Source organism: Oncorhynchus nerka, linkage group LG15, assembly GCF_034236695.1.
Source record: "Oncorhynchus nerka isolate Pitt River linkage group LG15, Oner_Uvic_2.0, whole genome shotgun sequence".
Lineage (NCBI taxonomy): Eukaryota > Metazoa > Chordata > Actinopteri > Salmoniformes > Salmonidae > Oncorhynchus > Oncorhynchus nerka.
This window is the reverse complement of record NC_088410.1, coordinates 8,979,659-9,006,899: the sequence shown is the minus strand read 5'-3', so window position 1 is coordinate 9,006,899 and position 27,241 is coordinate 8,979,659. Positions and strand designations below refer to the sequence as shown.

The window sequence follows — 27,241 nt, the reverse complement described above, 5'->3', positions numbered from 1 at the left end:
TCTCTCCCGGTGTAGTGTGTCTTTCCGAACGGACGAGGCGCTGTTAAACACACACTCGATACTTAGCGCACACCGACCGTCATTCTCTCTCTCTCTGCTTGGAGTGTATTTGGAGACCTCCATGGCCACGGGGAGTTGAGAGGGCAAGACGGAAAGGCTTGTTGTCTTTCACGTTTTAATACTTCCAAGTTGTCCTTATGCCGCGTTTCACACACTACTGTTTTCGCCACTATCCCCGATGCGGTGGAAAACGGGGTGCGGGCTTGCAGATACGGTAGGTTGTATACTTTAAGCCGCTAAATACGGGATGTTTTGGTTTGATTTTTTTAGGTAGCTTGTTAGCCCTTTAGCCAAGCGGCGGGGGGTGAAACGTGCCTTCGCTTTCTTCTTGTGTGTTTTGATCCGTGATCGAAGGGGCTGGTTGCGCTTTGATCGATCAAACGGCGTCGGGATGTTCGTATCCCGTCCGGGTTAGTTTAGTAATCTGGCTCATGTTTACTGTGTTAAAGTAGTGTGTTGCGGGCCACCTCAAGGGGCTGAGTGGAGGACAGGGAAGGCAGCAGGCCCGTCTTGTGTGGAGTTTGTTGCCTTGTACCCCCCCCTTCCACCGTCTTTCGGAGAGGCCGAGATGAATGGGATCTCACTTCAACGCGATGGGAGGGAGAGGCTTGCTACGGTACCGGAGGAAGCGAGAGGACTGGACTAACCGGCTGGCTACGGTACCGGAGGAAGCGAGACGACTGGACTAACCGGCTGGTTACTGTACCGGAGGAAGCGAGAGGACTGAACTAACCGGATAGTTACGGTACCCGAGGATCTAGCTATGTTTTTGTTAAACGGGCAGCTAACTAACTAACGCGTACCGGCGACGTTAATGTAACGAAGCTAACTAGCTATTAGCTAACGTTAGTTATCCGCTGTTATCTTGTTTAACCATAACGTCTGTTTTGATGAGCTATTTACGGTGCTACCTGACTAACAACTAACCGGTGGTTTATAATGACCGTATTTCCTAACCAGTCCGGTGTTGATCATTGTTGTTAGCCGTCATTGTGAAAGTTGATAGCAGCATGGCTCTGCTAGCAAGTGCCAGGTACAACCTCTTTTTGATGAGTTAGCCAGTTATTAGCTTCAAAACATGTTCGCGGTGACGGGAGGTAACCTTCATTCATTGTGTCTGTAGAAGGAAGACCAGCGGTTCCGTGTTTTATTGTGTAAACATATCGCAGCTTATCGTCCTGAATCACGTTATTACCACGACAGGACCATCCCTTCCTTGTTCAGGACATCCCTTCCTTGTTCCTCTTCTCTTCTGTCCTCTTTCTCTCACTCAGATAATAAGTATTCTTTCAGTTTCACCTCTCCCATCATCTTGTCTCTGTGCTCTTCCCTCTTCTCTCCCAGGGTCAATCTGTGATCAGTATGTTCATTCTGTAGTTCAGCTCTGACCCTCTCCACCCCCTCTCAGGACCACCCCCCCTCTTCTCTCCTCTCTCTCTCTTCTATCAGGTAGGACCATCCCCCTCTTCTCTCCTCTCTCTCTCTTCTGTCAGGTAGGACCATCCCCCTCTTCTCTCCTCTCTCTCTCTTCTGTCAGGTAGGACCATCCCCCTCTTCTCTCCTCTCTCTCTCTTCTGTCAGGTAGGACCATTCCTCTCTAACTCCTCCCCCTCTCCTCTCTCTTCTGTCAGGTAGGACCATTCCTCTCTAACTCCTCCCCCTCTCTAACTCCTCCCCTTCTCCTCTCAGGTAGGACCATTCCTCTCTAACTCCTCCCCCTCTCCTCTTCCACCACAGGAAGAACCTCTCATCTCCAGCTGTTGTAGAGGTGTGGGTGTGACCGGTGCCCGACCCAGTGGTCCCCGACCAGAGACATGAGTGTGGTCCGAGACCCACAGGGGGCGTACAGGGGGGTGGGAGGGGGTGACCATCTGGGGGGTCTAGGGATGGGGATGGGGTGGACCCCCACAGCCACTTCACAGAGCACGCCCCTCGACCCCCTGTCCCTGGAGAAGAGGGGGACGACCGTGACCCCCACCACCTCCCCTCCAGCCATGGAGGCCGCCCCCTCACCCAGTCCACCTGTTACCCCCCCTCCAAAACAGACGCCTCCTTCCGTAGTAGCGAGTCCCCTTCCTCGGCCACCCCCAGGCGGCCGGACCTGGACCTAGGGTACGAGCCTGAGGGCAGCGCCTCCCCCACGCCTCCCTACCTGAAGTGGGCGGAGTCGCTCCACTCTCTCCTGGATGACCAGGAGGGCATCCAGCTGTTCAGGGGCTTCCTGAGACAGGAGGGCTGTGGGGACCAGCTGGACTTCTGGTTCGCCTGCTCCGGATTCAGGAAGAGCAGCCAGGAGAAGAGGCCCAAGCTGGCCAAGGCCATTTACAGGTAGGGATGACTTTTCTCTCTCTCATCTCTCTAGTCTCTCTTTCTCTCTATTCTCTCTCATCTCTATTCTCTCTCTCTCTCTTCTCTATTCTCTCTCTCTCTTTCTCTCTATTCTCTCTCTCTCTTTCTCTCTATTCTCTCTCATCTCTATTCTCTCTCTCTCTCATCTCTATTCTCTCTCTCTCTTTCTCTCTATTCTCTCATCTCTCTTTCTCTCTATTCTCTCGCTCTCTTCTCTCGCTCTCTTTCTCTCTCATCTCTATTCTCTCTCTCATCTCTATTCTCTCTCTCATCTCTATTCTCTCTCTCATCTCTATTCTCTCTCTCATCTCTATTCTCTCTCTCATCTCTATTCTCTCTCTCATCTCTATTCTCTCTCTCTCATCTCTGTATTCTCTCTCTTTCCAGGAAGTATATCCAGGATAGTAACGGCATCGTGTCGAGGCAGATTAAACCAGCTACTAAGAGCTTCATCAGAGACTGTGTGGTTCGACTGCATCTGGACCCTGCCATGTTCCAACAGGTAGCAATGCATCAACCAATCATTATGTGATGTTGGAACAGGAAGCAATGCATCAACCAATCATTATGTGATGTTGGTACAGGTAGCAATGCATCAACCAATCATTACGTGATGTTCCAACAGGTAGCAATGCATCAACCAATCAGTATGTGATGTTGGTACAGGTAGCAATGCATCAACCAATCATTATGTGATGTTGGAGTAGGTAGCAATTCATCAACCAATCATTATGTGATGTTGGTACAGGTAGCAATTCATCAACCAATCATTACGTGATGTTGGAGTAGGTAGCAATGCATCAACCAATCAGTATGTGATGTTGGAGTAGGTAGCAATGCATCAACCAATCATTATGTGATGTTGGAGTAGGTAGCAATGCATCAACCAATCATTACGTGATGTTGGAATAGGTAGCAATGCATCAACCAATCATTATGTGATGTTGGTACAGGTAGCAATTCATCAACCAATCATTACGTGATGTTCCAACAGGTAGCAATGCATCAACCAATCAGTATGTGATGTTGGAGTAGGTAGCAATGCATCAACCAATCATTACGTGATGTTGGAGTAGGTAGCAATGCATCAACCAATCATTACGTGATGTTGGAGTAGGTAGCAATGCATCAACCAATCAGTACGTGATGTTGGCACAGGAAGCGGTTGTTTTATTAATAACCTTTCACTGACCAGGCAGATGGTTGAGAGCACGTTGTTAATATCCTCCTCTCGGGAGACACAGGAATCAGGACACAAATACATTCATTGACATTTTATTGCGAACATATTTTCATGAACAGTTGTGGACAAGGGCTGGTTGTGTTGGTAGCTTGTACATAACCAACAACTGTGTGTTGCTGCTGGTAGAGAACCCAGCTTCCCTCTCTCTGTGTTGCTGCTGGTGTGGAACCCAGCTTCCCTCTCTCTGTGTTGCTGCTGGTGTGGAACCCAGATTCCCTCTCTGTGTTGCTGCTGGTGAAGAACCCAGCTTCCCTCTCTGTGTTGCTGCTGGTGTGGAACCCAGCTTCCCTCTCTCTGTGTTGCTGCTGGTGTGGAACCCAGCTTCCCTCTCTCTGTGTTGCTGCTGGTGTGGAACCCAGCTTCCCTCTCTCTGTGTTGCTGCTGGTGTGGAACCCAGCTTCCCTCTCTCTGTGTTGCTGCTGATGAAGAACCCAGCTTCCCTCTCTCTGTGTTGCTGCTGGTGAAGAACCCAGCTTCCCTCTCTCTGTGTTGCTGCTGATGAAGAACCCAGCTTCCCTCTCTCTGTGTTGCTGCTGGTAGAGAACCCAGCTTCCCTCTCTCTCTGTGTTGCTGCTGGTGTGGAACGCAGCTTCCCTCTCTCTGTGTTGCTGCTGGTGTGGAACCCAGCTTCCCTCTCTGTGTTGCTGCTGGTGTGGAACCCAGCTTCCCTCTCTGTGTTGCTGCTGGTAGAGAACCCAGCTTCCCTCTCTCTGTGTTGCTGCTGGTGTGGAACCCAGCTTCCCTCTCTGTGTTGCTGCTGGTGAAGAACCCAGCTTCCCTCTCTCTGTGTTGCTGCTGGTAGAGAACCCAGCTTCCCTCTCTCTGTGTTGCTGCTGGTAGCGAACCCAGCTTCCCTCTCTGTGTTGCTGCTGGTGAAGAACCCAGCTTCCCTCTCTGTGTTGCTGCTGGTGAAGAACCCAGCTTCCCTCTCTGTGTTGCTGCTGGTAGAGAACCCAGCTTCCCTCTCTCTGTGTTGCTGCTGGTAGAGAACCCAGCTTCCCTCTCTCTGTGTTGCTGCTGGTGAAGAACCCAGCTTCCCTCTCTCTGTGTTGCTGCTGGTAGAGAACCCAGCTTCCCTCTCTCTGTGTTGCTGCTGGTAGAGAACCCAGCTTCCCTCTCTCTGTGTTGCTGCTGGTAGAGAACCCAGCTTCCCTCTGTGTTGCTGCTGGTAGAGAACCCAGCTTCCCTCTCTCTGTGTTGCTGCTGGTAGAGAACCCAGCTTCCCTCTCTCTGTGTTGCTGCTGGTAGAGAACCCAGCTTCCCTCTCTGTGTTGCTGCTGGTAGAAACCCAGCTTCCCTCTCTCTGTGTTGCTGCTGGTAGAGAACCCAGCTTCCCTCTCTCTGTGTTGCTGCTGGTAGAGAACCCAGCTTCCCTCTCTCTGTGTTGCTGCTGGTGAAGAACCCAGCTTCCCTCTCTGTGTTGCTGCTGGTAGAGAACCCAGCTTCCCTCTCTGTGTTGCTGCTGGTGAAGAACCCAGCTTCCCTCTCTGTGTTGCTGCTGGTGAAGAACCCAGCTTCCCTCTCTGTGTTGCTGCTGGTGAAGAACCCAGCTTCCCTCTCTGTGTTGCTGCTGGTGAAGAACCCAGCTTCCCTCTCTGTGTTGCTGCTGGTGAAGAACCCAGCTTCCCTCTCTGTGTTGCTGCTGGTAGAGAACCCAGCTTCCCTCTCTCTGTGTTGCTGTGTTGCTGCTGGTAGAAGAACCCAGCTTCCCTCTCTGTGTTGCTGCTGGTAGAGAACCCAGCTTCCCTCTCTGTGTTGCTGCTGGTAGAGAACCCAGCTTCCCTCTCTGTGTTGCTGCTGGTAGAGAACCCAGCTTCCCTCTCTCTGTGTTGCTGCTGGTAGAGAACCCAGCTTCCCTCTCTCTGTGTTGCTGCTTGTGTGGAACCCAGCTTCCCTCTCTGGGATGTGTGTTGCTGCTGATGAAGAACCCAGCTTCCCTCTCTCTGTGTTGCTGCTGGTAGAGAACCCAGCTTCCCTCTCTCTGTGTTGTTGCTGGTTGCGAACCCAGCTTCCCTCTCTCTGTGTTGCTGCTGGTAGAGAACCCATCTTCCCTCTCTCTGTGTTGCTGCTGGTGAAGAACCCAGCTTTCCTCTCTCTGGGTTGCTGCTGGTAGAGAACCCAGCTTCCCTCTCTCTGGGTTGCTGCTGGTAGAGAACCCAGCTTCCCTCTTTGGGAAGTGTGTTGCTGCAGGTGTGGAACCCAGCCTCCCTCTTTGGGAAGTGTGTTGCTGCAGGTGTGGAACCCAGCTCCCCCCTGGGATGTGTGTTGCTGCAGGTGTGGAACCCAGCTTCCCTCTCTGGGATGAGCGTTGCTGCTGGTGTGGAACCCAGCTTCCCTCTCTCTGTGTTGCTGCTGGTAGAGAACGCAGCTTTCTCTCTCTGTGTTGCTGCTGGTAGAGAACCCAGCTTCCCTCTCTCTGTGTTGCTGCTGGTGAAGAACCCAGCTTCCCTCTCTCTGTGTTGCTGCTGGTAGAGAACCCAGCTTCCCTCTCTCTGTGTTGCTGCTGGTAGAGAACCCAGCTTCCCTCTTTGGGAAGTGTGTTGCTGCAGGTGTGGAACCCAGCTTCCCTCTTTGGGAAGTGTGTTGCTGCAGGTGTGGAACCCAGCTCCCCCCTGGGATGTGTGTTGCTGCAGGTGTGGAACCCAGCTTCCCTCTCTGGGATGAGTGTTGCTGCTGGTGTGGAACCCAGCTTCCCTCTCTGTGTTGCTGCTGGTGTGGAACCCAGCTTCCCTCTCTCTGTGTTGCTGCCCAGCTGGTGTTGCTGCTGGTGAAACCCAGCTTCCCTCTCTGTGTTGCTGCTGTTGCTGCTGGTGAAACCCAGTAGAGAACCCAGCTTCCCTCTCTCTGTGTTGCTGCTGGTGAAGAACCCAGCTTCCCTCTCTGGGATGTGTTGCTGCTGGTAGAGAACCCAGCTTCCCTCTCTGGGATGAGTGTTGCTGGGAAGTGGGATGTTGCTGCAGGTGTGGAACCCAGCCTCCCTCTTTGGGAAGTGTGTTGCTGCAGGTGTGGAACCCAGCTCCCCCCTGGGATGAGTGTTGCTGCTGGTGTGGAACCCAGCTTCCCTCTCTCTGTGTTGCTGCAGGTGTAGAACCCAGCTTCCCTCTCTGGGATGAGTGTTGCTGCAGGTGTAGAACCCAGCTTCCCTCTCTGGGATGAGTGTTGCTGCAGGTGTAGAACCCAGCTTCCCTCTCTGGGATGAGTATTGTTGCTGCAGGTGTAGAACCCAGCTTCCCTCTCTGGGATGAGTGTTGCTGCTGGTGAAGAACCCAGCTTCCCCTCATTTTTAAGTCTCACTTTCATTTTTTGTTTTTGATTTATAGCCCGAATGGACAATAAAGTTTTTGAAACTTTTGTACTGAAGCGAAGTTGTCCCTCTCCCAGGCCCAGACGGAGATCCAGAGCACTATGGAGGAGAACACCTACCCTCTGTTCCTGAAGTCAGACACCTACCTGGAGTACACCCAGACAGGGGAGGAGAGCCCCAAACCACCCAGCGACCACAGCTCCTCATCGGGTCCTGGGCAGCCCGGCTACCTGCCCACCCTCACAGAGGACGTAGAGTGGAGGTGTGTGTGTCTCTCTGCGTGTCTAGAGTCTGCGTGTATTGTGTTGTTGTTGTCAGCACCATGTCACCAGGTTAAACTCCTGGTCCATGTGAATGTAACTTGGTGAATTAAGGTGGTTGTGTTTCAGGTGCCGGGAGGAGGAGGAGGAAGAAGAGGAGAGCGGGGATACGCAGGCCAGCAGGCTGACCCAGAGGTTGCTAATGGAGACTGCTCCTCACAGAGTGTCGACCAATCGGAGAGCAGGGGAAAGCCGAGAGTACAGGTTGGAGTCCAGAGAGAGTGTGTATGGAGGTGTGTGTGTGTGTGTATGGATGTGTGTGTTTATGGAGGTGTGTGTGGATGTGTGTGTTTATGGACATGTGTGTGTGTGTGTGTGTGTGTGTGTGTGTGTGTGTGTGTGTTTTGCCTGTATCGCCTGGAGGCCTGGAGGATGCCCGTATCGCCGGGAGGATGCCCGTATCGCCGGGAGGCCTGGAGGATGCCCGTATCGCCTGGAGGATGCCCGTATCGCCTGGAGGATGCCCGTATCGCCTGGAGGATGCCCGTATCGCCTGGAGGCCTGGAGGATGCCCGTATCGCCTGGAGGCCTGGAGGACGCCCGTATCGCCTGGAGGACGCCCGTATCGCCTGGAGGACGCCCGTATCGCCTGGAGGACGCCCGTATCGCCGGGAGGACGGGAGGACGCCCGTATCGCCGGGAGGACGCCCGTATCGCCGGGAGGACGCCCGTATCGCCGGGAGGACGCCCGTATCGCCGGGAGGACGCCCGTATCGCCTGGAGGATGCCCGTATCGCCTGGAGGATGCCCGTATCGCCTGGAGGATGCCCGTATCGCCTGGAGGATGCCCGTATCGCCTGGAGGATGCCCGTATCGCCTGGAGGATGCCCGTATCGCCTGGAGGCCTGGAGGATGCCCGTATCGCCTGGAGGCCTGGAGGACGCCCGTATCGCCTGGAGGACGCCCATATCGCCTGGAGGACGCCCGTATCGCCTGGAGGATGCCCGTATCGCCTGGAGGCCTGGAGGATGCCTGTATCGCCTGGAGGATGCCTGTATCGCCTGGAGGACGCCCGTATCGCCTGGAGGATGCCCGTATCGCCTGGAGGATGCCCGTATCGCCTGGAGGATGCCCGTATCGCCTGGAGGATGCCCGTATCGCCTGGAGGATGCCCGTATCGCCTGGAGGATGCCCGTATCGCCTGGAGGCCTGGATGCCCGTATCGCCTGGAGGCCTGGAGGATGCCCGTATCGCCTGGAGGATGCCCGTATCGCCTGGAGGATGCCCGTATCGCCTGGAGGATGCCCGTATCGCCTGGAGGATGCCCGTATCGCCGGGAGGCCTGGAGGATGCCCGTATCGCCTGGAGGATGCCCGTATCGCCTGGAGGATGCCCGTATCGCGCGGCAAGGCGAACAGCCATCATGTTGGAAACGGACATCATCATGCTGTCATCTAGAGTCACGTTCATCTTCCAAGATTTAGCTTCAATAATTAACAACGAGTTTGATCTGCTTCCTGTTTTGATTTTTACCCTGGAAAAAATATTGAGATACTGGTATCATCATAGCTCTAGTGTTGTCTGATGAGGGAATATATATATATATTACACACAATCTACACACAATACTCCATAATGTAAAGCAAAAACAGTTATTTCTTTGACATTTATTAAAAATAAAAGACTATGACATTTACATTAGTATTCAGACCCGTTACTCAGTACTTTGTAGAAGCACTTTTGGCAGCGATTACAGCATCAAGTCTTCTTGGGTATGATGGTACAATCTTGGCACACCTGTATTTGGAGAGTTTCTCCCATTCCTCTCTGCTGATCCTCTCAAGCTCTTTCAGGTTGGAAGGGGAGCGTTGCTGCACAGCTATTTTCAGGTCTCTCCAGAGATGTTCGATGTTCAGTTTCATGTCCGGGCTCTGGCTGGGCCACTCAAGGACATTCAGAGACTTGTCCCGAAGGCACTCCTGCATCTTGGCTGTGTGCTTAGGGTCGTTGTTCTGTTGGAAGGTGAACCTTTATCCCAGTCTGAGGTCCTGAGCATTCTGGAGCAGGTTTTCATCAAGGATCTCTCTGTACTTTGCTCTTTTCATCTTTCCCTCGATCCTGACTAGTCTCCCAGTCACTGCCGCTGAAAAACATCCCCACAGCATGATGCTGCCACCACCATGCTTCACCGTAAGGATGGTGCCAGATTATCTCCACAAGTGACGCTTTGCATTCAGGCCAAAGAGTTCAATCTTGGTTTCATCAGACCAGAGAACCTTGTTTCTCATGGTCTGAGAGTCCTTTAGGTGCCTTTTGGCAAACTCCAAGTGGTCTGTCATGTTCCTTTTACTGAGGAGTGGCTTCCGTCTGGCCACTCTACCATAAAGGCCTGATTGGTGGAGTGCTGCAGAGATGGTTGTCCTTCTGTAAGGTTCTCCCATCTCCACAGAGGACCTCTGGAGCGCTGTCAGAGTGATCATCGGGTTTTTGGTTACCTCTCAGACCAAGGCCCTTCTCCACTGATTGCTCAGTTTGGCCAGTTCTAGGAAGAGTCTTGGTGGTTCCAAACTTCTTCCATTTAAGAATGATGGAGGCCACTATGTTCTTGGGGGCGTTCAATGCTGCAGAATGATGGAGGCCACTATGTTCTTGGGGGCGTTCAATGCTGCAGAATGATGGAGGCCACTATGTTCTTGGGGGCGTTCAATGCTGCAGAAATGTTTTGGTACCCTTCCTCAGATCTGTGCCTCGACACAATCCTGTTTCGGAGACCTACTGACAATTCCTTCGACCTCATGGCTTGGTTCTTGCTCTGACATTCACTGTCAACTGTGGAACCTTATATAGACAGGTGTGTGTGCCTTTCCAAATCCTGTCCAATCAATTGAATTTACCACAGGTGGACTCCAATCAAAATGTAGAAACATGTCAAAGATGATCAATGGAAACAGGATGCACCTGAGCTCATTTTCAACATGTCATAGCAAAGGGTCTGAATACTTATATCAATACAGTATTTATATTTTTTGCAAATATTTCTATAAAATCCTGTTTTCGCTTTTGTCATTATGGGGTGTTATGTGTAGATTGATGAGAATTTGGTTATTTAATCAATTTTAGAACAAGGCTGTAACGTAACAAAATGTGGAAAATGTGAAGGGGTTTGAATACTTTCCGTGTGTGTGTGTGTGTGTGTCTCTGTGTGTGTGTGTGTGTGTGTGTGTCTCTGTGTGTGTGTCTCTCTCTTTGTGTGTGTCTCTGTGTGTGTGTGTGTGTGTGTGTGTGTGTGTGTGACCTCAGACCATGCAGAGAGCCGGTGGTTAACCCCTACTACGTGAACATGGGTTCTGCTCGCGCCCCGGCAACCAGCGCTAACGACAGTGAACAGCAGAGCTTGTCCAGCGTCTCCGACGGCGACACACTCTCACTGACCGACAGCAGTGTGTGAGTACACACACACACGCACACACGCACACACACGGAAATACACACACACACACACACATCCTCTATCTCTCACACATACACTGTCATGGACTTTTTGCACAAACACACTGAAACACATTCTTCTGAATACTAACGTGTGTGTGTGTGTGTGTGTGTGTGTGTGTGTGTGTGTGTGTGTGTGTGTGTGTGTTGCAGGGATGGTGTTCCACCCTACCGGTATCGTAAACAGCATCGTAGAGAGATGCATGAAAGTGCCAAAGCCAACGGACGTGTGCCCCTACTTCATATACCTGTAAGTAGTACACACACTACACACACACCCTACCTCATATACCTGTAAGTACTATACACACTACACACTACCTCATACCCTACCTCATATACCTGTAAGTAGTACACACACTACACACTACCTCACACACTACCTCATACCTCACATACTAGTATACACACTACCTCACCTCATACCTACCTCATATACCTGTAAGTAGTATACACACTACCTCACACCTCATATACCTGTAAGTAGTATACACACTACATCACTACCTCACCTGTAAGTAGTATACACACTACCCTACCTCATATACCTGTAAGTAGTATACTCACACTACCTCACACCCTACCCTACCTCATACCCTACCTCATATACCTACACTACCTGTAAGTAGTATACACACTACACCCTACATACCCTACCTCATATACCTGTAAGTAGTATACACACTACCTCATACCCTACCTCATACCCTACATATACCTGTAAGTAGTATACACACACCACTACCTTTATACCCTACCTCATACCTGTAAGTAGTATACACACTCACACTACCTCCCTGTATACCTGTAAGTAGTATACACACTACACACTCATACCCTACCTCATATACCTGTAAGTAGTATACACACTACCTCATACCCTACCTCATATACCTGTAAGTAGTATACACACTACACATACCCTACCTCACATACCACTACCTCATACCCTACCTCATATACCTCACACTACACACTACCTCACACCCTACCTCATATACCTGTAAGTAGTATACACACTACCTCACACCTCATACCTCATACCCTACCTCATATACCTGTAAGTAGTATACACACTACCTCATACCCTACCTCATACCTACCCTGTAAGTAGTATACACACTACCTCATACCCTACCTCATACCCTACCTCATATACCTGTAAGTAGTATACACACTACCTCATACCCTACCTCATACCCTACCTCATATACCTGTAAGCAGTATACACACTACACACTACCTCCTACCCTACCTCATACCCTACCTCACATACCAGTAAGTAGTATACACACTACACACTACCTCATACCCTACCTCATATACCTGTAAGTAGTATACACACTACCTCATACCCTACCTCATATACCTGTAAGTAGTATACACACTACATCATACCCTACCTCACATACCTGTAAGTAGAATACACACTACCTCATACCCTACCTCATATACCTGTAAGTAGTATACACACTACACACTACCTCACACCCTACCTCATATACCTGTAAGTAGTATACACACTACCTCACACCCTACCTCATACCCTACCTCATATACCTGTAAGTAGTATACACACTACCTCATACCCTACCTCATATACCTGTAAGTAGTATACACACTACCTCACACCCTACCTCATACCCTACCTCATATACCTGTAAGTAGTATATACACTACCTCATACCCTACCTCATATACCTGTAAGTAGAATACACACTACCTCAGACCCTACCTCATATACCTGTAAGTAGAATACACACTACTTTATACCCTACCTCATATACCTGTAAGTAGAATACACACTACTTTATACCCTACCTCATACCCTACCTCACATACCTGTAAGTAGTACCTCACATACCTGTAAGTAGCATACACACTACACACTACCTCATACCCTACCTCACATACCTGTAAGTAGTATACACACTACCTCATACCCTACCTCATATACCTGTAAGTAGTACACACACTACACATTACCTCATACCCTACCTCATACCCTACCTCATATACCTGTAAGTAGTATACACACTACACACTACCTCACACCCTACCTCATATACCTGTAAGTAGTATACACACTACCTCATACCCTACCTCATATACCTGTTAAGTAGCATACACACTACACACTACCTCATACCCTACCTCATATACCTGTAAGTAGTATACACACTACCTCATACCCTACCTCATACCCTACCTCATATACCTGTAAGTAGTATACACACTACCTCATACCCTACCTCGTATACCTGTAAGTAGTATACACACTACCTCATATACCTGTAAGTAGTATACACACTCACACTACTTTATACCCTACCTCATGCCCTACCTCACATACCTGTAAGTAGTACCTCACATACCTGTAAGTAGTATACACACTACTTTATACCCTACCTCATATACCTGTAAGTAGAATACACACTACCTCAGACCCTACCTCATATACCTGTAAGTAGAATACACACTACTTTATACCCTACCTCATATACCTGTAAGTAGAATACACACTACTTTATACCCTACCTCATATACCTGTAAGTAGAATACACACTACCTCAGACCCTACCTCATATACCTGTAAGTAGAATACACACTACTTTATACCCTACCTCATATACCTGTAAGTAGAATACACACTACTTTATACCCTACCTCATACCCTACCTCACATACCTGTAAGTAGTACCTCACATACCTGTAAGTAGTATACACACTACTTTATACCCTACCTCATATACCTGTAAGTAGAATACACACTACTTTATACCCTACCTCATATACCTGTAAGTAGAATACACACTACCTCATACCCTACCTCAATTACCTGTAAGTAGAATACACACTACCTCATACCCTACCTCATATACCTGTAAGTAGAATACACACTACTTTATACCCTACCTCATACCCTACCTCACATACCTGTAAGTAGTACCTCACATACCTGTAAGTAGTATACACACTACTTTATACCCTACCTCATATACCTGTAAGTAGAATACACACTACCTCATACCCTACCTCATATACCTGTAAGTAGTATACACACTACCTCATACCCTACCTCATATACCTGTAAGTAGTATACACACTACCTCATACCCTACCTCATATACCTGTAAGTAGAATACACACTACCTCATACCCTACCTCACATACCTGTAAGTAGTATACAGACTACACACTGCTTTATACCCTACCTCATACCCTACCTCATATACCTGTAAGTAGTATACACACTATCTCATACCCTACCTCACATACCTGTAAGTAATATACACACTACACACTGCTTTATACCCTACCTCATATACCTGTAAGTAGTATACACACTACCTCATACCCTACCTCATACCCTACCTCACATACCTGTAAGTAATATACACACTACACACTGCTTTATACCCTACCTCATATACCTGTAAGTAGTATACACTATCAAAATACTAAATATTTGACATACTAAATAGTTTCACTGTTCCAGTAGAATGAATGTGGTCTCTGTCTGGTGCCGGCTGTGGTCCTAACAGTAGATCCTGTGAATGATGTTGATCTGATAGATGTTCTGTGGTCCTGATAGATGTTCTGTGGTCCTGATAGATGTTCTGTGGTCCTGATAGATGTTCTGTGGTCCTAACGATAGACCCTGTGAATGATGTTGATCTGGTAGATGTTCTGTGGTCCTGATAGATGTTCTGTGGTCCTGATAGATGTTCTGTGGTCCTGATAGATGTTCTGTGGTCCTGATAGATGTTCTGTGGTCCTAACGATAGACCCTGTGAATGATGTTGATCTGGTAGATGTTCTGTGGTCCTGATAGATGTTCTGTGGTCCTGATAGATGTTCTGTGGTCCTGATAGATGTTCTGTGGTCCTAACGATAGACCCTGTGAATGATGTTGATCTGGTAGATGTTCTGTGGTCCTGATAGATGTTCTGTGGTCCTGATAGATGTTCTGTGGTCCTGATAGATGTTCTGTGGTCCTGATAGATGTTTTGTGGTCCTAACAGTAGACTCTGTGAATGATGTTGATCTGATAGATGTTCTGTGGTCCTGATAGATGTTCTGTGGTCCTGATAGATGTTCTGTGGTCCTGATAGATGTTCTGTGGTCCTGATAGATGTTCTGTGGTCCTGATAGATGTTCTGTGGTCCTAACGATAGACCCTGTGAATGATGTTGATCTGGTAGATGTTCTGTGGTCCTGATAGATGTTCTGTGGTCCTGATAGATGTTCTGTGGTCCTGATAGATGTTCTGTGGTCCTAACAGTAGACTCTGTGAATGATGTTGATCTGATAGATGTTCTGTGGTCCTGATAGATGTTCTGTGGTCCTGATAGATGTTCTGTGGTCCTGATAGATGTTCTGTGGTCCTGATAGATGTTCTGTGGTCCTAACAGTAGACTCTGTGAATGATGTTGATCTGATAGATGTTCTGTGTCTAGCGTACGTACCGTGTACCAAAGGATGTCCACGTTGAGCCGGAGAGGTTTGCTGTTGACCTCATCAGTCGACTGGAGGCAGTTCTGAGAGAGAGAGAAGCACAGGAGAGACTGGAGGAGAGACTGAAGAGGGTCAGACTGGTACGTACTGGGAGGGTGTGTGTGTGACGTATCGGTGACGTGTGCGTGGTTTGGATGTGTGTGTGTGTGTGACGTATCGGTGACGTGTGCGTGGTTTAGATGTGTGTGTGTGCGGGGTTTGGATGGTAATCATCCCACACACACTAACCTGCTTCTCCTCTAACCCGCCCCTTCTTTCCTTTCCTGCTCTGTGATAGGAGGAGGAGGGTGACGACGCCGACGTCTCCATGGTAAACTCCCTCCCCCCCTACGGCAACAAGCCCCTCCCCCCCTCCACCTCGTCCCTCTTCCCCCACTACGGGTCCCGTTATTCAGAGACCTCGTACAACGGTGTTTTGGCGCTACAGGACGCGCACGAGGAGAACCCGGAGGCCATCTTGGACGAACACGTGCAGAGAGTGATGGAGACGCCGGGGTGTCAGTCACCAGGCACCGGGAGACACTCGCCCAAGTCCCGCTCCCCCGACGGAGGGGTGTACCCTCCACCTCACTCTGGGAGAACCCAGTGGCCTCCAGGGGTGAAAGGTCACAAGCCAGGAGCCAAGGGAGGGGACCCAACGGGGATGGGAGCAGGTATGTTGATGTTGTCTTTATTTATCCAGGTTAGTCTCTTTTTACATTTTTTAATTTATTTTTTTACCCCTTTTTCTCCCCAATTTCGTGGTATCCAATTGTTTAGTAGCTACTATCTTGTCTCATCGCTCGGGAGAGACGAAGGTTGAAAGTCATGCGTCCTCCGATACACAACCCAACCAAGCCGCACTGCTTCTTAACACAGCGCGCATCCAACCCGGAAGCCAGCCACACCAATGTGTCGGAGGAAACACTGTGCACCTGGCAACCTTGGTCGTTGGTGCGCGATGGTCGTTGGTGCGCGATGGTCGACCAAGATTTTTTTTTTTTGTCGAGCAGTGACAAATATATATATAAAAATAAAATGTCTGGCACACAAGACACCTGTCTGATTCACACCTGTCTTAGTGGACAGAAGAGGACTGGCCTCCCCTCAGAGCCTGATTTACACATAGTAGTAGTCCTATAGGCTACCTGGCCTGAATAGTAGTAGTCCTATAGGCTACCTGGCCTGAATAGTAGTAGTCCTATAGGCTACCTGGCCTGAATAGTAGTAGTCCTATAGGCTACCTGGCCTGAATACACATAGTAGTAGTCCTATAGGCTACCTGGCCTGATTACACATAGTAATAGTCCTATAGGCTACCTGGCCTGATTACACATAGTAGTAGTCCTATAGGCTACCTGGCCTGAATAGTAGTAGTCCTATAGGCTACCTGGCCTGATTACACATAGTAGTAGTCCTATAGGCTACCTGGCCTGACTACACATAGTAGTAGTCCTATAGGCTACCTGGCCTGACTACACATAGTAGTAGTCCTATAGGCTACCTGGCCTGACTACACATAGTAGTAGTCCTATAGGCTACCTGGCCTGATTACACATAGTAGTAGTCCTATAGGCTACCTGGCCTGATTACACATAGTAGTAGTCCTATAGGCTACCTGGCCTGATTACACATAGTAGTAGTCCTATAGGCTACCTGGCCTGAATAGTAGTAGTCCTATAGGCTACCTGGCCTGATTACACATAGTAGTAGTCCTATAGGCTACCTGGCCTGACTACACATAGTAGTAGTCCTATAGGCTACCTGGCCTGACTACACATAGTAGTAGTCCTATAGGCTACCTGGCCTGACTACACATAGTAGTAGTCCTACAGGCTACCTGGCCTGATTACACATAGTAGTAGTCCTATAGGCTACCTGGCCTGATTACACATAGTAGTAGTCCTATAGGCTACCTGGCCTGATTACACATAGTAGTAGTCCTATAGGCTACCTGGCCTGATTACACATAGTAGTAGTCCTATAGGCTACCTGGCCTGAATAGTAGTAGTCCTATAGGCTACCTGGCCTGAATAGTAGTAGTCCTATAGGCTACCTGGCCTGAATAGTAGTAGTCCTATAGGCTACCTGGCCTGAATAGTAGTAGTCCTATAGGCTACCTGGCCTGAATAGTAGTAGTCCTATAGGCTACCTGGCCTGAATACACATAGTAGTAGTCCTATAGGCTACCTGGCCTGATTACACATAGTAGTAGTCCTATAGGCTACCTGGCCTGATTACACATAGTAGTAGTCCTATAGGCTACCTGGCCTGAATAGTAGTAGTCCTATAGGCTACCTGGCCTGATTACACATAGTAGTAGTCCTATAGGCTACCTGGCCTGACTACACATAGTAGTAGTCCTATAGGCTACCTGGCCTGACTACACATAGTAGTAGTCCTATAGGCTACCTGGCCTGACTACACATAGTAGTAGTCCTATAGGCTACCTGGCCTGATTACACATAGTAGTAGTCCTATAGGCTACCTGGCCTGATTACACATAGTAGTAGTCCTATAGGCTACCTGGCCTGATTACACATAGTAGTAGTCCTATAGGCTACCTGGCCTGAATAGTAGTAGTCCTATAGGCTACCTGGCCTGATTACACATAGTAGTAGTCCTATAGGCTACCTGGCCTGACTACACATAGTAGTAGTCCTATAGGCTACCTGGCCTGACTACACATAGTAGTAGTCCTATAGGCTACCTGGCCTGACTACACATAGTAGTAGTCCTATAGGCTACCTGGCCTGAATAGTAGTAGTCCTATAGGCTACCTGGCCTGATTACACATAGTAGTAGTCCTATAGGCTACCTGGCCTGATTACACATAGTAGTAGTCCTATAGGCTACCTGGCCTGATTACACATAGTAGTAGTCCTATAGGCTACCTGGCCTGATTACACATAGTAGTAGTCCTATAGGCTACCTGGCCTGAATAGTAGTAGTCCTATAGGCTACCTGGCCTGATTACACATAGTAGTAGTCCTATAGGCTACCTGGCCTGACTACACATAGTAGTAGTCCTATAGGCTACCTGGCCTGAATAGTAGTAGTCCTATAGGCTACCTGGCCTGAATAGTAGTAGTCCTATAGGCTACCTGGCCTGCAGGCATATAAATGTGCCCATTTGGATATCTGACCGTATTTCTGATTGGCTTAAAGCAGCATCACTGTGGAGCTTCTCAGAGTCGTTTGTTCTTCACTTCATTGAGAATGACTGTAGTCCCTCAATGTAGCCTATTTGAAAAAATTTACCAGCTCTCTCCCTTTTCGATAACCACTCAGCATGTGGAGGGGGGACATGTAATGCTCTGATCCGGTGGAAATGTCATAAAATACACCTACCTGATTACTTCTTATCTCGCTGGCGTGGGAAACTCTGAGGTGGCAGAATATTTTATACAGTGTGGTAAGGTTGTTGGCATGATCGGGCTGGACGAAGTTAATAGTTGATACAGTGTTTCCAGTTCCTTACAGACATCCCATGATCAGGACATTTTCCACCTGCAGGGTGCCATGTTTTTCTATCAGGACATTTTCCACCTGCAGGGTGCCATGTTTTTCTATCAGGACATTTTCCACCTGCAGGGTGCCATGTTTTTCTATCAGGACATTTTCCACCTGTAGGGTGCCATGTTTTTCTATCAGGACATTTTCCACCTGCAGGGCGCCATGTTTTTTATCAGGACATTTTCCACCTGCAGGGTGCCATGTTTTTTATCAGGACATTTTCCACCTGCAGGGCGCCATGTTTTTTATCAGGACATTTTCCACCTGCAGGGCGCCATGTTTTTTATCAGGACATTTTCCACCTGCAGGGTGCCATGTTTTTTATCAGGACATTTTCCACCTGCAGGGCGCCATGTTTTTTATCAGGACATTTTCCACCTGCAGGGCGCCATGTTTTTATCAGGACATTTTCCACCTGCAGGGCGCCATGTTTTTTATCAGGACATTTTCCACCTGCAAGGCGCCATGTTTTTTATCAGGACATTTTCCACCTGCAGGGCGCCATGTTTTTTATCAGGACATTTTCCACCTGCAGGGCGCCATGTTTTTTATCAGGACATTTTCCACCTGCAGGGTGCCATGTTTTTTATCAGGACATTTTCCACCTGCAGGGCGCCATGTTTTTTATCAGGACATTTTCCACCTGCAGCTGCAGGGCGCCATGTTTTTTATCAGGACATTTTCCACCTGCAGGGTGCCATGTTTTTTATCAGGACATTTTCCACCTGCAGGGTGCCATGTTTTTTATCAGGACATTTTCCACCTGCAGGGCGCCATGTTTTTTATCAGGACATTTTCCACCTGCAGGGTGCCATGTTTTTTATCAGGACATTTTCCACCTGCAGGGCGCCATGTTTTTTATTAGCTGGTTTATGTCTGCTGCTTTTACATAATGGTCATGGCAATAGAAGTTAGTTTTTAGATTTGTATTCTTTTCATTTAGATATAATTTGTTTACATTGAGGGCGGCAGGTAGCCTAGTGGTTAGAGTGTAGAGGCGGCAGGTAGCCTAGTGGTTAGAGTGTAGAGGCGGCAGGTAGCCTAGTGGTTAGAGTGTAGAGGCGGCAGGTAGCCTAGTGGTTAGAGTGTCGAGGCGGCAGGTAGCCTAGTGGTTAGAGTGTAGAGGCGGCAGGTAGCCTAGTGTGTAGAGGCGGCAGGTAGCCTAGTGGTTAGAGTGTAGAGGCGGCAGGGTAGCCTAGTGGTTAGAGTGTAGGGGCGGCAGGTAGCCTAGTGGTTAGAGTGTAGGGGCGGCAGGGTAGCCTAGTGGTTAGAGTGTAGAGGCGGCAGGGTAGCCTAGTGGTTAGAGTGTAGAGGCGGCAGGTAGCCTAGTGGTTAGAGTGTAGAGGCGGCAGGTAGCCTAGTGGTTAGAGTGTAGGGGCGGCAGGTAGCCTAGTGGTTAGAGTGTAGAGGCGGCAGGTAGCCTAGTGGTTAGAGTGTAGAGGCGGAAGGGTAGCCTAGTGGTTAGAGTGTAGGGGCGGCAGGGTAGCCTAGTGGTTAGAGTGTAGGGGCGGCAGGGTAGCCTAGTGGTTAGAGTGTAGGGGCGGCAGGGTAGCCTAGTGGTTAGAGTGTAGGGGCGGCAGGGTAGCCTAGTGGTTAGAGCGTTGGACTAGTAACCGGAAGGTTGCAAGTTCAAATCCCCGAGCTGACAAGGTACAAATCTGTCGTTCTGCCCCTGAACAGGCAGTTAACCCACTGTTCCTAGGCCGTCATTGAAAATAAGAATTGAAAATAAGAATTTGCCTAGTTAAATAAAGGTTAAAAAAGGTTAAAATAAATTAAACAGATCAGTAGAAATGGTAGGATAACTTGGCACTCCACGTGGAGAAGGTTGGTAGGATAACCTGGCACTCCACATGGAGAAGGTTGGTAGGATGACTTGGCTACCAGCATGGCTACAAGCATGGCTACAAGCATGGCTACAAGCATGGCTACCAGCATGGCTACCAGCATGGCTACCAGCATGGCTACAAGCATGGCTACCAGCATGGCTACAAGCATGGCTACCAGCATCTTTGTTGGGTTAAGAGGTAGAGTTCTAGTTATTTAACCTATATGTCTCTGTTCCCTCAGGTGTGTACCACCACAAGCATGGCTACCACTACCCCCCAGGGGGCACCAAGCCCAAAGAGCCCCAGATGGATGAGGTGGTGCTGGGTGGAGGAGGAGGAGGCTCCAGGACCCAGGGGAACGGCCTGTGGAACGGGGAGGCCCACCACTACTCTACCGGGAAGGGACGCAACTACGCAGATGGGGCTGGGACCATGGACGCAATGGGCTATAGGTTAGTACCTGGGGGGTGTTTATGTGTTATCAGTGTTGTCGTACTTGAGGCTAGGACTCGAACTAGACTCGGACTCAAGTCACGATTTTCATGACTAGAACAGTGCAGCCACACTAATGTAGAATGCTGTCCACTAGCTAGTCTTACTATTGTAAAATACTGTCCACTAGCTAGTCTTACTGATGTAGAACACTGTCAACTAGCTAGTCTTATTAATGTAGAACACTGTCAACTAGCTAGTCTTACTAATGTAGAACAATGTCCACTAACTAGTCTTACTAATGTAGAACGCTGTCCACTAGCTAGTCTTATTAATGTAGAACACTGTCAACTAGCTAGTCTTACTAATGTAGAACACTGTCAACTAGCTAGTCTTACTAATGTAGAACGCTGTCCACTAGCTAGTCTTACTAATGTAGAACGCTGTCCACTAGCTAGTCTTATTAATGTAGAACACTGTCAACTAGCTAGTCTTACTAATGTAGAACGCTGTCCACTAGCTAGTCTTACTAATGTAGAACACTGTCCACTAGCTAGTCTTACTAATGTAGAACGCTGTCCACTAGCTAGTCTTACTAATGTAGAACACTGTCCACTAGCTAGTCTTACTAATGTAGAACTCTGTCCACTAGCTAGTCTTACTAATGTAGAACGCTGTCTACTAGCTAGTCTTAATAATGTAGAACACTGTCCACTAGCTAGTCTTACTAATGTAGAACGCTGTCCACTAGCTAGTCTTACTAATGTAGAACCCTGTCCACTAGCTAGTCTTACTAATGTAGAACGCTGTCCACTAGCTAGTCTTACTAATGTAGAACACTGTCCACTAGCTAGTCTTACTAATGTAGAACGCTGTCTACTAGCTAGTCTTACTAATGTAGAACGCTGTCCACTAGCTAGTCTTACTAATGTAGAACACTGTCCACTAGCTAGTCTTAATCATGTAGAACACTGTCAACTAGCTAGTCTTACTAATGTAGAACGCTGTCCACTAGCTAGTCTTACTAATGTAGAACACTGTCCACTAGCTAGTCTTACTAATGTAGAACGCTGTCCACTAGCTAGTCTTACTAATGTAGAACACTGTCCACTAGCTAGTCTTACTAATGTAGAACTCTGTCCACTAGCTAGTCTTACTAATGTAGAACGCTGTCTACTAGCTAGTCTTAATAATGTAGAACACTGTCCACTAGCTAGTCTTACTAATGTAGAACGCTGTCCACTAGCTAGTCTTACTAATGTAGAACCCTGTCCACTAGCTAGTCTTACTAATGTAGAACGCTGTCCACTAGCTAGTCTTACTAATGTAGAACACTGTCCACTAGCTAGTCTTACTAATGTAGAACGCTGTCTACTAGCTAGTCTTACTAATGTAGAACGCTGTCCACTAGCTAGTCTTACTAATGTAGAACACTGTCCACTAGCTAGTCTTAATCATGTAGAACACTGTCAACTAGCTAGTCTTACTAATGTAGAACGCTGTCCACTAGCTAGTCTTACTAATGTAGAACACTGTCCACTAGCTAGTCTTACTAATGTAGAACGCTGTCCACTAGCTAGTCTTACTAATGTAGAACACTGTCCACTAGCTAGTCTTACTAATGTAGAACTCTGTCCACTAACTAGTCTTACTAATGTAGAAGGCTGTCCACTAGCTAGTCTTACTAATGTAGAACTCTGTCCACTAGCTAGTCTTACTAATGTAGAACACTGTCCACTAGCTAGTCTTACTAATGTAGAACACTGTCCACTAGCTAGTCTTACTAATGTAGAACGCTGTCCACTAGCTAGTCTTACTAATGTAGAACGCTGTCCACTAGCTAGTCTTACTGATGTAGAACACTGTCCACTAGCTAGTCTTACTAATGTAGAACGCTGTCCACTAGCTAGTCTTAATCATGCAGAACCCTGTCCACAAGCTAGTCTTAATCATGCAGAACCCTGTCCACAAGCTAGTCTTAATCATGTGGACCATCACCATTCTGACCTGTGTGTGTGTGTGTTCCCTGCACCCCAGCAGTAAGGGCAGCACCCTATCGAAGCGTGGCTCTAAGAAGGGGGCGGAGCCGACAGGTAAAGGTGATGAGGGGCGTGTCCAGGAGGCCCAGGTACCGCTGGAGGACCTGGAGAGAAATCACAAGATACTGCAGTGGATGATGGAGGGGGAGGCACTACGACACAAAAAGAACACACACGGGTAACACACACACACACACACACACACACACACACACACACACACACACACACACACACACACACACACACACACACACACACACACACACACACACATCCTGAGGCAGCTATATACATATACATACTATATATAGCATATATACATACACACACATACACACACACACACACATACATACACACATACACACATATATACACATACATACATACATACATACATACATACATACATACAGTAGGATGCGCTCTCTGTCCCTCACTTACTCCAATATTAACTAACCTTCTCTTTCTCTCTCGCTCCCCTTCACTCTCCCTCTTTCTCCCCCCTCTTTCTCTCTCCCATCCCCCTCTTTTCTCCCCTCTCTTTCTCTCGCCTTCTCTTTCTCTCTCCCCCCCTCGGTTTCCTTCTCTCTCTCTCTCTCCCCTCCAGGAGTACCACAGGCTCCAGGAAGACCCAGGGGAGTGTGGAGCTGTTGAGACCCAGCTCTGTAGAGCGTCCTGGGGCAGTGCACCCCTGGGTGAGCGCCCAGTTGCGGAACAACGTGCAGCCCTCCCACCCCTTCATCCAGGACCCCACCATGCCTCCCAATCCTGCACCCAACCCCCTCACTCAGCTAGAGGAGGCCCGGAGGAGACTGGAGGAGGAGAGGAGGAGAACCGCCCTGCTGCAGGCTAAACAGAGGTAAGAGGAGGAGGGGTTGAGGTTGGAACGAGGGGTTAGTGTTGATTAGGATCAGGGGATCTAGCAGGAGGCCATGTCTCCGTCTCTCCTCCAGACAGAAGTCTTTAAGCAGTGCTGTCTGTCTCCTCTCCTCTCCTCCAGACAGAAGTCTCTAAGCAGTGCTGTCTGTCTCCTCTCCTCCAGACAGAAGTCTTTAAGCAGTGCTGTCTGTCTCCTCTCCTCCAGACAGAAGTCTTTAAGCAGTGCTGTCTGTCTCCTCTCCTCCAGACTGAAGTCTCTAAGCAGTGCTGTCTGTCTCATGTCTCCATCTCTCCTCTCCTCCAGACAGAAGTCTTTAAGCAGTGCTGTCTGTCTCCTGTCCTCCAGACAGAGGTCTTTAAGCAGTGCTGTCTGTCTCCTCTCCTCCAGACAGATGTCTCTAAGCAGTGCTGTCTGTCTCCTGTCCTCCAGACAGAAGTCTTTAAGCAGTGCTGTCTGTCTCCTCTCCTCCAGACAGAAGTCTTTAAGCAGTGCTGTCTGTCTCCTCTCCTCCAGACAGAAGTCTTTAAGAAGTGCTGTCTGTCTCCTCTCCTCCAGACAGAAGTCTTTAAGCAGTGCTGTCTGTCTCATGTCTCCTCCAGACAGAAGTCTTTAAGCAGTGCTGTCTGTCTCCTCTCCTCCAGACAGAAGTCTTTAAGCAGTGCTGTCTGTCTCCTCTCCTCCAGACAGAAGTCTTCAAGCAGTGCTGTCTGTCTCCTCTCCTCCAGACAGAAGTCTTTAAGCAGTGCTGTCTGTCTCCTCTCCTCCAGACAGAAGTCTTTAAGCAGTGCTGTCTGTCTCCTCTCCTCCAGACAGAAGTCTTTAAGCAGTGCTGTCTGTCTCCTCTCCTCCAGACAGAAGTCTTCAAGCAGTGCTGTCTGTCTCCTCTCCTCCAGACAGAAGTCTTTAAGCAGTGCTGTCTGTCTCCTCTCCTCCAGACAGAAGTCTTTAAGCAGTGCTGTCTGTCTCCTCTCCTCCAGACAGAAGTCTTTAAGCAGTGCTGTCTGTCTCCTCTCCTTCAGACAGAAGTCTTTAAGCAGTGCTGTCTGTCTCCTCTCCTCCAGACAGAAGTCTTTAAGCAGTTCTGTCTCTCCTCCAGACAGAAGTCTTTAAGCAGTGCTGTCTGTCTCATGTCTCCTCCAGACAGAAGTCTTTAAGCAGTGCTGTCTGTCTCCTCTCCTCCAGACAGAAGTCTTTAAGCAGTGCTGTCTGTCTCCTCTCCTCCAGACAGAAGTCTTTAAGCAGTGCTGTCTGTCTCCTCTCCTCCAGACAGAAGTCTTTAAGCAGTGCTGTCTGTCTCCTCTCCTCCAGACAGAAGTCTTCAAGCAGTGCTGTCTGTCTCCTCTCCTCCAGACAGAAGTCTTTAAGCAGTGCTGTCTGTCTCCTCTCCTCCAGACAGAAGTCTTTAAGCAGTGCTGTCTGTCTCCTCTCCTCCAGACAGAAGTCTTTAAGCAGTGCTGTCTGTCTCCTCTCCTTCAGACAGAAGTCTTTAAGCAGTGCTGTCTCTCCTCTCCTCCAGACAGAAGTCTTTAAGCAGTTCTGTCTCTCCTCCAGACAGAAGTCTTTAAGCAGTGCTGTCTGTCTCATGTCTCCTCCAGACAGAAGTCTTTAAGCAGTGCTGTCTGTCTCCTCTCCTCCAGACAGAAGTCTTTAAGCAGTGCTGTCTGTCTCGTCTCCTCCAGACAGAAGTCTTTAAGCAGTGCTGTCTGTCTCCTCTCCTCCAGACAGAAGTCTTTAAGCAGTGCTGTCTGTCTCCTCTCCTCCAGACAGAAGTCTTTAAGCAGTGCTGTCTGTCTCCTCTCCTCCAGACAGAAGTCTTTAAGCAGTGCTGTCTGTCTCCTCTCCTCCAGACAGAAGTCTTTAAGCAGTGCTGTCTGTCTCCTCTCCTCCAGACAGAAGTCTCTAAGCAGTAAGAAGCAGGGGTCACAGTGTGAGAACGTAACTGTGGCGTACTACTTCTGTGGCGAGCCAATCCCCTACCGCACCACGGCCAAAGGTCGCGTGGTGACCCTGGGACAGTTCAAGGAGCTACTCACCAAGAAGGGCTTCTACAGGTGAGAGGTCGTCGCCGTGGAGATTAAGCTGGTATTCACCCGGTTCCCCTACGTAGGGCACTACTTGTGTGTTGATTCACTGTGTGTGTGTGTGTTGATTCACTGTGTGGGTGTGTTGATTCACTGTGTGTGTGTGTGTGTGTGTGTGTGTGTTGATTCACTGTGTGTGTGTGTGTGTTGATTCACTGTGTGTGTGTGTGTGTTGATTCACTGTGTGTGTGGGTGTGTTGATTCACTGTGTGTGTGGGTGTGTTGATTCACTGTGTGTGTGTGTGTGTGTTGATTCACTGTGTGTGTGTGTTGATTCACTGTGTGTGCGTGTGTGTTGATTCACTGTGTGTGCGTGTGTGTTGATTCACTGTGTGTGTGTGTGTTGATTCACTGTGTGTGTGTGTTGATTCACTGTGTGGGTGTGTTGATTCACTGTGTGTGTGTGGGTGTGTGTGTTGATTCACTGTGTGGGTGTGTGTGTTGATTCACTGTGTGTGTGTGTGTTGATTCACTGTGTGTGTGTGTGTTGATTCACTGTGTGTGCGTGTGTGTTGATTCACTGTGTGTGCGTGTGTGTTGATTCACTGTGTGTGTGTGTGTTGATTCACTGTGTGTGTGTGTTGATTCACTGTGTGGGTGTGTTGATTCACTGTGTGTGTGTGGGTGTGTGTGTTGATTCACTGTGTGTGTGTGTGTTGATTCACTGTGTGGGTGTGTTGATTCACTGTGTGTGTGTGTGTGTGTGTGTGTGTGTGTGTGTTGATTCACTGTGTGGGTGTGTTGATTCACTGTGTGTGTGGGTGTGTTGATTCACTGTGTGGGTGTGTTGATTCACTGTGTGTGTGTGTGTGTTGATTCACTGTGTGGGTGTGTGTGTTGATTCACTGTGTGTGTGTGTGTGTGTGTGTGTGTGTGTTGATTCACTGTGTGGGTGTGTGTGTTGATTCACTGTGTGTGTGTCTTCTAGGTTCTACTTTAAGAAGGTGAGTGATGAGTTTGACTGTGTGTGTGTGTCTTCTAGGTTCTACTTTAAGAAGGTGAGTGATGAGTTTGACTGTGGCGTGGTGTTTGAAGAAGTCAAAGAGGATGACGCCGTCCTGCCCATCTACGAGGAGAAGATAATCGGTAAGGTAGAGAAGGTGGACTGAAACAGGAAATGGAGCCGGGAGGAAGTAGGAGGTGGAAGAAGGAACAATGACGCAGAGAAAAGACTGAACCGAATCGGATGAAGAGGAGGTGGAGAGAGTGTTTTTGGAAGAGGAGGAGCGGGGGGGGTGAAGAGGAGGTGGAGAGAG

At 48.6% G+C, this 27,241-nt stretch overlaps 1 protein-coding gene across 1 annotated transcript; it reads left to right on the top strand.

The window, feature by feature from the left end:
• The first annotated feature begins 81 nt into the window (after positions 1-81).
• Positions 82-27,206, top strand: LOC115127505 (axin-1-like). The gene is given in 15 exon segments (XM_065000920.1): positions 82-274; positions 1,798-1,956; positions 1,959-2,388; positions 2,797-2,911; positions 7,034-7,218; positions 7,346-7,480; positions 10,517-10,660; positions 10,859-10,955; positions 15,166-15,303; positions 15,501-15,876; positions 20,789-20,999; positions 23,017-23,196; positions 23,632-23,883; positions 25,794-25,955; positions 26,968-27,206. Coding segments are annotated over 14 exon segments (2,634 nt in total). The 5' UTR covers positions 82-274; positions 1,798-1,874; the 3' UTR covers positions 27,095-27,206.
• Positions 27,207-27,241: the final 35 nt, after the last annotated feature.